General features: G+C 45.2%; 1 protein-coding gene across 2 annotated transcripts in view; it reads left to right on the top strand.

The window, feature by feature from the left end:
• The window catches only part of RSU1 (Ras suppressor protein 1), a 148,435-nt gene that overhangs the window by 16,167 nt on the left and 119,277 nt on the right, over positions 1–12,991 (top strand). The window contains exon 3 of one of the 2 annotated variants that reach the window (XM_007526187.3): positions 3,392–3,442. The exons of the other annotated variant lie outside the window; for it this stretch is intronic. Coding sequence (XP_007526249.1) covers positions 3,392–3,442 — 51 coding nt within the window. The remainder of the gene's footprint in view (positions 1–3,391; positions 3,443–12,991) is intronic. 2 annotated transcript variants of the gene reach the window in all.

Raw genomic sequence — 12,991 nt, 5'->3', positions numbered from 1 at the left:
ATGAATTGAGGTTAGGTGGTGGTGCAACATGTCACAATGCACAAGGACCCAGGTTCAAGCCCCTGGTCCCCACCTGCAGGGATGAAGCTTCATGAGGAGTAAAACAGTGCTCTGGGTGACTCTCTTTTTCTATCCATCTTTATCTCCCCCTTCTCTCTTAATTTCTGTCTCTATCCAATAAATAAATACATTTTAAAAAGAATAAATCTAAAAAAATGTTTAGATACAATATCTCATTCAGTCGTTTTGCCTTCATGAATAACTCCTTTGGGGACCTGCCTTTGCTGACTGGGGAGACAACTGGTGTGTTGAAGTAGTCTGCAGTTTTGAAAAACAATTTCTAAGAGAGACCAGGGCACCACTCTGGTGTATGTGGCACCAAGGATTGAACTCAGGGCCACCAGCACACAAGTCCTGTGCTCTAGTGCCAACCCACCTCCCTGACCACCTTCATGCTCAGCCCTGGCTCTGCTGGTATTGTGCTTCTGCATGAGACACCCTCCTGTTTGGGGCTGTCAAGCTAGTGGATTAATCTCAGATGGTCAAATAGATCTTTGTACTGTGTTGTGTATTTTGCTATAGTTTTCTGAAAGCTAAGAAAAGAAAGAAAAGCCCTCTGGATTGTGATAAATACTCATGAACCCCTGCGTGTTGGGATTCACCACTGAGATATTTAATGACATTTTTTTTTTCTTAATTTCCCTTATAGGAAAAAAGTCTTTCCCATTAAGGTAATATTATTGAAAAAGATGGCAGATATCTTTAAATCTGTTTTTTTATTTTTATTATTATAGGATAACAGGGATACAATTTGATATAGTTCCCACCGCCAGAGTTCCGTATCTTATCTCCTTCATTGGAAACTTTCCTATTCTGTATCCCTCTGGGAGTATGGACCAGAGATCCATGGGGTGCAGAAGGTGGGAGTTCTGGCTTCTGTAATTGCTTCTCCACTGAACATGAGCATTGGCAGGTCAATCCACACTCCCAGCCTCTTTCTATCTTCCTAGTGGGGCAGGGCTCTGGAGAGGTAGGGTTCCAAGACTTATTGGTGAGGTTGTCTGCCCAGGGAAGTCAGGTTGGTATCATGGTAGCATCTTCAATTTGGTGGCTAAAAAATATTAAGATATAAAGCAGAACAAATTGTTTAATAATCAGGAACCTAAAAACAAGAATATGGCAGATGAAAGTTGGGTTCTCCATTTTGGAGAAAGCTAGTAGGTCTATTTTAGGCATACTCCAAGGGACCCAGGACTTCATTAATTTTTGTCTGAGCCCAACAGCTAACATGCAGGTAGACCAAAGGTATTGTCTTGGGAAGACAGTGTCAGAGTTGAGAATAGGACTGGAAAACTGGATCAGGCCAGAGAGTAGCTCCCAAATATGGGAAAGAGATGTAAATATCTTTAACTGTTAACCCCATCGTTCTGATCTGGGGCCCATATTCAGCATAAGAGCCTGTGTAACCTCTGCATCCCTGTTGGTCTGAGCTCACATTCTGTGGTCATAGCTGGGAACATTCTAGGACACACTCATTACAGGACCTGTCTTTTAAAAGCAGAGTGTGTTCTAAATCTGTTTCTTAACTAATGTGTGTACATTTGCACACATTTCCTTTAGAGTTGGAAAGCAATTTTTAAAATATCTATTTTTTTCTTTTTTTTTTTTTTTTGCCTCTAGGGTAATTGCTGTGTCTTGGTGCCTGAACTACAAATCCACTGCTCCTGGAGGCCATTTTTCTCATTTTTGTTGCCCTTCTTGTTATTATTATTGCTACTGCTGCTGCTGTTGTTGTTGGATAGAACAGAGGGAAATTGAGAGAGGTGGGGAAGACAAAGGGGGGAGAGAAAGATTGACACCTGCAGACCTGCTTCGCTGCTTGTGGAGCAGCTGGGGAGCCAGGTGCTCCAACCGGGATCCTTAAGCTGGTCTTTGCACTTCACACCATGTGTGCTTAATCCAGTGCATTACTGCCCGGCCTCCGATATATATATATACACATACATATATATATACACATACATATATATATACACATACATATATATATACACATACATATATATATATATACACATACATATATATATATACACACATACATATATATATACACATACATATATATACACATACATATATATACACACATATATATACACACATACATATATATATATATATATACACATACATATATATGTATTTCTTTCTTTCTTTCTTTTTTAATGCAGTTCCAGGTAATGAAAGACTCATGCATGCAAGATGCCAATTTGGCTTCCCTGACCAATTTTTTTTTCTTTTTAATTGAGAGATAGAGAGAGAGAGAGAGATGGGGGAGAGACACCACAGCACTGTTCCACCATTGATGATACTTCATCAGTGCTGTCTCTTTCTCATAAGGTGTCAGGGGTCAGGGCATGTGCTCTGCTGGGTGAGCTGTCTCCCCAACCCCAAACTGGATCAGCAGATTAAATTTCTAGTAATTCTGGGTGTGTGTGAGGGTGGGCACCGTTCACATGGTAGAGCACACATATTACCATGCCCAAGGAATGCGATCCAGCCCCCTCCCCCCGTCTTCACATGGGGTGGAGGGAGCTTCATGATCAGTGGATGAAGCAGTGTTACATTTCTACCTCTATCTGTGTGTCTCTTCTCTGTTTCCCTCTCTGTCTTTCACTTCTATCAAAAGAGAAAAGGAAGAAAAAGAGAAGAAAAAAGAGAAAGAAAGGGACAATAGAAATGACCCCCCGGAATAGACCACATACAGTGGTAATTCTGGTGACAAAAATAAACTAGACACAGATTGAATCTGGCAAGCAACCTGCAGGTGTTTTAAAACATGGATGGTCAGTGTGGAGGTGACTATAGAGGATTTTGCTCTGGAACCGGCAGTGCAGAGTTTCTGGTTGATGCCACTTCCACCAAGTACTGTGCTGCAGGCTCCTGGCTTGTGGTGAGATTCCTGTTGCTTCTTTAGACCCCTGGACCGGTTCCTGGGTAGCACTTCCTGTCACTGAGATTGGTCACCCCGGCCACACCAGCAGACAGTGTCCCCAAGCCTCTGTCTGGCTCCTGGTAATGTTTGCTCCTTTGTCATCCATCTCATCAGCTCCAAGTTTCTGTGCTAATTTCACCATTAACTCTGTGACTTAATTTCCTTTCACATGGAACTTGCAGTGTTGACGGAGTCCTTGCTTTTGCTTTAGCGAGCCGGTAATACTCCTACCTGTGAAAATAACTCAGCACTTTACATCAGGCTCAACCTGATGCTGTTGACTGGCTACGGAAGAAGGGCAAACGCTAGAAGAAGAAACACTTTACCTTGGAGCAGGTGTGGAGGCGTGGTGGGGAGCACCGACTGACGCTGTGGCTTTTCCTTCTCTTGCAGTTACCTTGTCCCACATCACGCAGCTCGTCCTCAGCCACAACAAGCTGTCAAGTGAGTCCACCTTCTTGTTGGCTACGCAGCCTCTGCCTTTCGGGTGAGATCGTGCTGTTTCTGACCGAATAGTTCCTTCAGTCACACAGAGGGCAAGTGATTATTTGAGAGAAACCCTGCGATTTATGTGGATGACACTAAGGAACATGAGCATATTGTCTTCTGCACTTTTTTTTAAATTACATCTTTTTTATATTAATGTTTTAATAATAATCGACGAGACTGTGGGTTAAGAGGGGTATAATTCCACACAATTCCCACCACCGGAGTTCTGCTTCCTGTTCCCTCCATTGGAAGCTTCCCTATTCTTTATCCCTCTGGGAGCATGGACCAAACATCTTTAGGGGGCAGAAGGTAGGAGGTCTGGCTTCTGCAATTGCTTCTCCGCTGGACATGGGTGTTGATAGAAACAGGTTCCCAGCCTGTTTCTATCTTTCCCTAGTGGGGTGGGGCTCTGGAGAGGTGGGGGTCCAGGACACATTGGTGAGGTCATCTGCCCATGGAAATCAGGTTGATATCATGGTAGCATCTGCAATTGGTGGCTAAAAAACATTAAGCTATAAAGCAGAACAAATTGTTTAATAATCAGGAACCTAAAGGTAAGAATAGAGCAGATGAGATTTGGGGTCTTCATATTGGCAGAAGCTAGGAAGTCTGTTTTAGACTTATTCCAAGGGGCCCATAATTTTACTCATCTTTGCCTGAGCCCAACAGCTAACATGCAGGTAGGCTAAGAGTGTTGCCTGGTCTACATTTGTTGACAGTTCCCATATCATGCTTGTTCATATACTTATTAGGAAGATATTTGCATGGGGAGGGGATATATTCTGGTTTATTCTCTGTGCCACAGACTCCTATTGCACACTCCTTTCAGCTTACTAAGGTATGGTGACCTGTGTTTTGGGGAGAGGCATGAGATTCGGGAGTTAGAAGCCTGGCCCAGGCCTGGTCACAGGGTGAGTGGTGGTGGAGCTGGAATCAAGATCCTTGATAGCGAGGCAGAGGGATAGCTCCCTGAATAGGGCGTGCACCTGTGTTCTGGCACAGGGGAAGAAGCTCCAGTGCTGTGGTGCCATTCTCTTTCTGCCCTTCTCTGTCAGAATGCAGAATGCCAGCCTGGGAGTGATGGAATCATGCACTTGCAAGACTCTGATGCCACAAAGAAATAAAAAGGTGCTCTCAAGTGTTTGCTTGCTTCTTTGATTTTTTTTTTGTGTAAGTTTATGTGTATCAGTCCCTTCGGTTCCTGTTGTGTATGATGTATGAGGAGCAGGGTGCTGGCTTCTTGACACTGAGACTTCTTGGGGTGGCAGGTGCTGTGTGTCAGGTCACCTCCCTTTCTCGACATTTTATGGAATGAAACATTGATCAGAGAATATCAGTGTGGGAATTGTTGACTTTCATCTGTCTTTTCTCCTCAGAGGGGAAGTTCAGCTATTCTCTATGTTTAATCCCCCCCCCCCGACTTGGTTGGGAAGAAACCCCACCAAGTTATATAAATTTACATATAGGTTTACACAAATATATTCAAAATTTTGACTCTGGTTTCCAAGAAAAACTGCTTTGGCCAATGATAGTAATATGGTGTGGGGAAGGGAAGTACTTGCTTAATTATCATTTTTAGTAGTTATTTTAATGGAAAAAATAAACAGAGAGACACCAGTTCCCTGCTTAGCACTATCTTATGGTGATGCTGAGGATTAAACCTGAGACCTCAGATGTGGAAGTCTTTTGTGCTATGTCCCCTACCTAGAATGAACAGCTTTCACAACAGCTTTTATATGATCTTGGGGCCTGGGAGACAGCATGATGGTTCTGCAAAAAGACTTTCATGCCTGAGGCTCCAAGGTCTTGGGTTCAATTCATAGAACCAGTGTAAGTCAGAGCTGAGAAATGTTTTGGTATAATAAACAAAAATAAATTTCTTGTGAAAGGGTCAGGGAGGAGATACCATCCGTGGTGCAACACCTTTGTGCCCTAAGCTCAGAGGTACAAGGTCCGGGCCCCGGCACCACCATAAGCCTGAGCTGAGCAGCAGCTTGTTAATAATAATAACAACTTCTTGTGAGAGTGGCCCGGGGCATCCATCGCATCCCCAGAGCCATTGCAGGCATGGTTTTCATGACAGGCCCACACTCCCTTCTGCTTCCTAATTGACTGTCACTCCTCTGCGCTTGCCACATTCTCTCAGACTTGAATGACTTTCTAATCATGTGGCAAGAATCTGTGAGGGAACTCTTCTAGTCCAGTGGCACTGAGCTGATGTCACGCTGAGGGATTTGTGGCTTGGCTTTGTGTGCGCGTGTGCAGGGAGCGCAGCCCAGCAGAGCCTTGTCACCCCGCCATCGATGACGGGGGATTAAGAGTGGCAGTCGGGCTCCTTGTGAGCAGGAGACAGGCAGATGGGTTCATTTTTAGTAAAAAGCGCCTATTTGGAAGGCAGAGACAAAGTGACAGGGTTGTCATGTTTGAGTCTCTGAGTCCCCGGGAGCCGAAAGTGAGGGCTGTGTGTCATGTGTGATCATTTCTGTGTCGCCTGCTAAGCTGTCAGATTCTCTGTTTTCCAGCAAATGCTCCTGCTGTCCTGGCGAGGTGCTGAGTCCTCTTCAGAGGGAATATGTGGTGTGTGTCAAAGGGTGAACATGCATCCCCAGCTCTCCAAAGTCCTGTGAGCAGGTTGCTCAAGCTCCGTGTTCTGTTCATGAGATAAGAGCCTTGCTGAATTGAGCAGGTTGCTCAAGCTCCGTGCTCTGTTCATGAGGTAAGAGCCTTGCTGAACTGAGCAGGTTGCTCAAGCTCCATGCTCTGTTCATGAGATAAGAGCCTTGCTGAACTGAGCAGGTTGCTCAAGCTCCATGCTCTGTTCATGAGGTAAGAGCCTTGATGAACTGAGCAGGTTGCTCAAGCTCCGTGCTCTGTTCATGAGATAAGAGCCTTGCTGAATTGAGCAGGTTGCTCAAGCTCCGTGCTCTGTTCATGAGGTAAGAGCCTTGATGAACTGAGCAGGTTGCTCAAGCTCCATGCTCTGTTCATGAGATAAGAGCCTTGCTGAACTGAGCAGGTTGCTCAAGCTCCATGCTCTGTTCATGAGGTAAGAGCCTTGATGAACTGAGCAGGTTGCTCAAGCTCCGTGCTCTGTTCATGAGATAAGAGCCTTGCTGAATTGAGCAGGTTGCTCAAGCTCCGTGCTCTGTTCATGAGATAAGAGCCTTGCTGAACTGAGCAGGTTGCTTAAGCTCCGTGCTCTGTTCATGAGGTAAGAGCCTTGCTGAACTGAGCAGGTTGCTCAAGCTCCGTGCTCTGTTCATGAGGTAAGAGCCTTGATGAACCGAGCAGGTTGCTCAAGCTCCATGCTCTGTTCATGAGATAAGAGCCTTGCTGAACTGAGCAGGTTGCTTAAGCTCCGTGCTCTGTTCATGAGGTAAGAGCCTTGCTGAACTGAGCAGGTTGCTCAAGCTCCGTGCTCTGTGCATGAGATAAGAGCCTTGCTGAACTGAGCAGGTTGCTCAAGCTCCGTGCTCTGTTCATGAGGTAAGAGCCTTGCTGAACTGAGCAGGTTGCTCAGGCTCCGTGCTCTGTTCATGAGGTAAGAGCCTTGATGAACTGAGCAGGTTGCTCAAGCTCCGTGCTCTGTTCATGAGATAAGAGCCTTGCTGAATTGAGCAGGTTGCTCAAGCTCTGTGCTCTGTTCATGAGATAAGAGCCTTGCTGAATTGAGCAGGTTGCTCAAGCTCCATGCTCTGTTCATGAGATAAGAGCCTTGCTGAACTGAGCAGGTTGCTCAAGCTCCATGCTCTGTTCATGAGGTAAGAGCCTTGATGAACCGAGCAGGTTGCTCAAGCTCCATGCTCTGTTCATGAGATAAGAGCCTTGCTGAACTGAGCAGGTTGCTCAAGCTCCGTGCTCTGTTCATGAGGTAAGAAAGAGCCTTGCTGAACTGAGCAGGTTGCTCAAGCTCTGTGCTCTGTTCATGAGGTAAGAGCCTTGCTGAACTGAGCAGGTTGCTCAGGCTCCGTGCTCTGTTCATGAGGTAAGAGCCTTGATGAACTGAGCAGGTTGCTCAATTCCGTGCTCTGTTCATGAGATAAGAGCCTTGCTGAATTGAGCAGGTTGCTCAAGCTCTGTGCTCTGTTCATGAGATAAGAGCCTTGCTGAACTGAGCAGGTTGCTCAAGCTCCGTGCTCTGTTCATGAGGTAAGAAAGAACCTTGCTGAACTGAGCAGGTTGCTCAAGCTCTGTGCTCTGTTCATGAGGTAAGAGCCTTGCTGAACTGAGCAGGTTGCTCAAGCTCTGTGCTCTGTTCATGAGGTAGGAGCCTTGCTGAACTGAGCAGGTTGCTCAAGCTCTGTGCTCTGTGCATGAGATAAGAGCCTTGCTGAGTTGCAGGGGCACCCTGGCCACATGGTGTCTCCAGTTATCTGCTCTTTAAGGAGATCCATCTTTCAGATAGCTGTGGTTGATCTCTCCCTCTCCCTCCCCCTCCCCCTCCCCCTCCCCCTCCCCCTCTCCCTCTCTCCTCTCCCTCCCCCCCTCTCCCTCCTCCTCTCTCCCCTTCCTTTCTTTTCCTCTCTCCCTCCCTCCTTCCTTCTTTTCATCTCTTCTTCCTGTTTTCTTTCCTCCTTTCTTCCTTTCCTTACTCTTTCCATGATTTCATCCTTTCTTTTATCCTTCTTTTATTCCCTCTTTCTTTTCTCCTTTCTTTCTCCCTTTCTTCTTTTCTCTCTCTTCCAGGGCTTTCTTGGGACTTCATGCTTGTGTCTGCTCTTATGGGGGGTGGGGGAGGATAGGTACATGGGTCCAGCCTTCAGACTTTTTCCTTCCTTGGCCTCTTTCCACCCCAACACCGATGACCTAATCCACTGAGTGCTAATTAACCGGCTTGGCAAATTCTGTTCTAAAGCCTTGTGAGCAGTGTCAGTGACATAGGTCTTTTCCACGAAGGTCAAATTAGCATCTCCTCCTGTTTTTCTGGCATTTAAGCGAATGACTTTGCTTTGTTTGCTCTAGTGTTTATAGTAAATATGTCTGTCTTATGGAAATATAAATATGCATTCAGTGCAAGTGAGGCACCCACCCTCCTGTCACTTCTTACCACAATCAGTGTCTCTCACTTTGCCCTGGATTCTAACAAGGACAGGATGATATCGAAACCACTGGGGCACAAAAGAGCACCCCGCTGCCAGCTCTCATCTTGCAGAAGTACTTGTGTTTTTCCCCCAGGGTGCTTCCCTAGCACTGGCTTCTGCCATGTCCCTGTGAACTCAGGCCCAAAGGAGTCACACTCCCAGACTGAGAAACTTTTAAAAATAATACTGTTAATTTATTTACTTATTGGATAGAGACAGAGAAATCAAGAAGGAAGGGGGAGGTAAAAAGATGGAGGGGGAGAAACAGACCTGCAGCACGGCTTCACTGTTTATGAAGCTTTCTCAATGCAGGTGGAGACTGGGGGATTGAACCCCCGTCCTTATGTATTGTAACATATGTGCTCTAATGGGTGTCCCACTGCCAACTCCCCACCAGACTGAGATCTTGACTTGGGGGGGACACTCTTCAGCCTCAGGCACTTGAGTTGATACCAGCTGGGCCATCCAACAGCCTGGCCCTGAGTTGGCCAGCCTGACCTGGCTGGTGGTTTTCACTCTGACTCGTCCACTTTACACAGTGGGCAGGAGAGGCCTGTAGGGAGAGAAATGTGGGCGGGGGGACCTCAGTGTCTCTGGTATTTTGTGACTCTAAGTTCTTGATGCTCTCCTAAGCGTAGTGAGTAAGAAGGTACTTGGGTGAGGGAGGGTGGGCATTGGTGCAACCAGATGAACACGTGGTAGCACATGTGTGGGCACCTGGTCCCAACTGTGGCTTTGGGAAGCTTCAGGAGCTGTGAAACAGTGGTAGTGGTGATGGTGTGTGTGTGTGTGTGTGTGTGTGTGTGTGTGTGTGTGTCTATCTCTCATCTTTTCTCAATTTCTCTCTGTTCTATCAAATAAAAAGGAAAAAAAAAGATTATTTCGTGATTATCAACCTGATTGCTGCCTTGGCCGAGGGACCCTCTTTTCTGGGTCCCTGCATGTCCTAGAGGGGAGGCAGGGCAGCTGGGCATGATGGTGGCCCATGGGGGCGGCTCCAGGGCAGGGAGGAGCGTCAGCCCCAGGAAACCCCACTGTTCCTCCACCTGGCTGTGTTCTACCCACTGTACCACCACCTGCTGTCCTGGTGAAAAGTTCCTGCTGGGAGGAGGTACCCAGGCTCACCTGGGGACCCTCAGGGAGGCAGCTGGATTCATAGCTGTTTTGCCTAGTTCCCCCTGAGTCTCACTTCTCTGTCTGAGTCTCACTTCTCTGTCAGGTCTACCTGCACTGCTGTCATGCTTTCAGTCAGAATACATTTTATACATTGACAGTCCCAAATTGTACACTTTCTTCACACTGTTCTTTGCTTCCTGTTTCTTGAGGTGACCCTTTCTCCTCCCAGACAAAGGCCCAGAGAATGTCTGACATGAGATTAGCATCTCAGAGAGGGGCCATGCCCTACAGTGGAGGGAGCTGGTGCTTTGGGGAGTGTGTGTGGGTGGGGGGGCAAACATATATTTTCAGGATCAGGAGGTGTGAAATTGCACCCCTGAAACAACAGTGCTATAAAACAGCATTTTATCAGCTACTAAATACAGCAAGTGATCACTCATTGGACACTGGGTGCTGGGCTGAGTGAGGTCTGAGCAGCTGAGGGAAACTCCAGGCTTTGCTTGGTCTCCCTGTTAGGACAGATCGTCTCCCGGGTCATCCTCCTGGGCTTCTTCACCTCTGCTTCCCCAGCTCGTGTTGGCTGCATCTGTGTCTTCTATCAGCTCCTTCAATTGACCCCTGGCTTCTGTGGAACTTGGAGTGTAGGCTCTGTAGAGGAGAGCTGGTACTTGTTTCTGTGTCTTCAGGAGGAAATTTCCTTCGAGACTGCAAGTCTAAGACATGCCCACTAGAGGTCGCTATTAGATACTTATTCCTCCCCTCTGTATTTTTATGCACGAAAACCCACTTCTGTGTTGTCAGATTACATTTTTGCAACCTGTTTTGCTCTATTCGACAAGGCAAATCACTGCTGCCTCTGTAACTCAGATATTTCTACAGGAGGTAGAAAATTTTGCACCTAAAATCATCTATAATTTGGTTTTTATGTGTCACTTTTTGAGTGTTCTGTCTTGGCTACTTTCTTGAGTTAGAAGCTTTTTTAAAAAAAATCTCTTTAAGTTAGGAGTATTTTATTGCTTTTTGGTAATGATTTGGTAACAGTACCCTCTTCCTCCTCCCCAGTGTAGAGTAAAAGTCAAAATACTGAGAGTCAGGCAGTAGTGCATGGGTTAAGCGCAGGTGGCACAAAGCACAAGTACCAGCATAAGGATCCCGGTTCAAACCCCGGGCTCCCCATATGCAGGGGAGTCACTTCACAAGCAGTGAAGCAGGTCTGCTGATGTCTTTCTCTCCCCCTGTCTGTCTTCCCCTCCACGTCTCTCTGATGAGAGATGACGAGAACAATGACGAGAACAATAATAACTACACCAACAAAATAACAAGGGCAACAAAAGGGAATAAAAAATTAAATAAATATTTTTAAAAAGTCAAAATACTTATACATATAACAATTTTAATTAAGAAACAATCCTGTAAAACCCATTTTATGCAGATTTATGCTGGTTCTTCTGAAAACTATTGTGTAGGGAAGAATCTGATGATATAAAATGAATTATATTTAGTGCCAGCGCTCATACACCCTCAGGACGTTCATTTCTTAATGCAAAGCTTCTCTTAATCTTAAAAACAATTCTGTTCTTACACAAAACCCACGTTCAGGTATTGTTCGTACTTTACACAGGACAGTCTTATCTTTCATTTTGTGATCCAGGCGTGTTGGAGATTAAGCAAGAACTATGCCAGATATTGTTTTGCTCTGTGAAAACTCCATGTAAGCCTTTCCTAAGTGTGGGTCTCTGAAAATCATTGTGTAGTCTTAGCCATGAACTTTCAACTGTCATGTAAAAACGTTTCTTGAGGTATTAGCAATTCGGTGTGGGATTTCAGGCCTTAGCTGTGACCATATCTTGTCATCTAATCTATCAGGAATGTCTAGGCAGGCAGTAGACCTAGGATTTCTGGCAAAACATATTTTTATAAACTATTTTCTATTAGTTATAGCTTATGCATGGATTTGAGACTGCAGTGAACAGGTACAAGGATATTTTAGTGATTTCAGTAGTTTCTCTACCAAAGATAATGTTCCAAATACACAGGAGCTAGTATTGCATCTTAAAGTTCAATGCAGGTGTCTGTATTGATAGGATCGGTGTCATAAATGTGACCACAAGTGAATGAAGCAAGCAGCCTGTTCCTCATGGAAATAATTTGTTTTCAAATTGTGCAGATTTGTAATGAAGAAAATTAAACAATAGTTAAAATCATAAATCGAAACCCTTTTGCACAAACATAATAGATTGTGAAGACAAATGAGAAAAATGAACTGTCCCAACTCATCAGAGTGACCTTCAGAGTCTTCCAGCACCTTCCTGTTCCCCAGTCTCTAGCTGTTTCCTCTTTCATAGATTATTTGTCATGCCTCATGCAAAAGTTCTTGTGCATGGCTTGGATGAAATTAAACTATGGGGGGATATGCAAAATAAATCTTCTCTGTGTCATGAATTTATCTTGTGACAATATCAAAACAACTTGCCATTTGCATTTTAACAGAGTATAAATGTATTTATAATACAGAGGCCTTGATCAATAGCTTCTTTGTTTAATTAGTGCACATTTGTCAGTTTGTTACCATGCTATCATTTGAAAGATTGGATTGGCTAAAATATTACAGAGTGATTTTGAATCTGACAGCCATTAATTAAACGCTGTCCATTAGAAGTTACTAGAAGTGAAGTTACCAGCAGTTGAGGATTCCTGCTTTCTTTTGCTTTTTGTGAACTAGTTGACTGAGTTATCAGGTTGAAGAATCAGGGAGTCTGAGGTACAGAATTGCAAGGCTAGGGTGTGTGGTGACATCCCAGAGGCCAGCTCTGATATTGTTGTACCACACCTCAGGCTGTGTGCAGGACCTCCTCTCCAGTCCCTGCAGCCAGATGCCTGTCCCAGAGCCCCTTTCCTTGAAGCCCAGTGCCATGCTGTAGGAACATTAGCTTCAGAGTTCAGTGATAATTCTCCCACTCTATGGACTTTTAATTTTCAAAAGTGTGTTTTCATGAGAGAGACCAGAGCACCACACCATTCTGGAGTTATGTCTAGTTTAAGCCTGGGGCATCTCAAAGTCCCTTTTTAAATTATTATTAATTTTTTTATTATCTTTATTTATTGGATAGAGACAGCCAGAAATCGAGAGAGAAAGGGGGATAGAGAGGGAGAGAGAAAGAGAGACACCTGCAACCCTGCTTCACCTCTCACAAAGCTTCTTCCCTGCAGGTGGAGGTTGGGGTCTCAAACCTGCATCCCTGTGCACTCAACCAGGTGCACCCACCACCCAGTCCCCTCACAGTCCTGTGTGTTGCTTCTGACTTGC

This window comes from Erinaceus europaeus, chromosome 6 (assembly GCF_950295315.1).
Source record: "Erinaceus europaeus chromosome 6, mEriEur2.1, whole genome shotgun sequence".
NCBI classification, from domain to species: Eukaryota; Metazoa; Chordata; class Mammalia; order Eulipotyphla; family Erinaceidae; genus Erinaceus; species Erinaceus europaeus.
The sequence above is the reverse complement of the archived record's forward strand: the minus strand, read 5'-3'. Positions and strand labels throughout refer to the sequence as shown.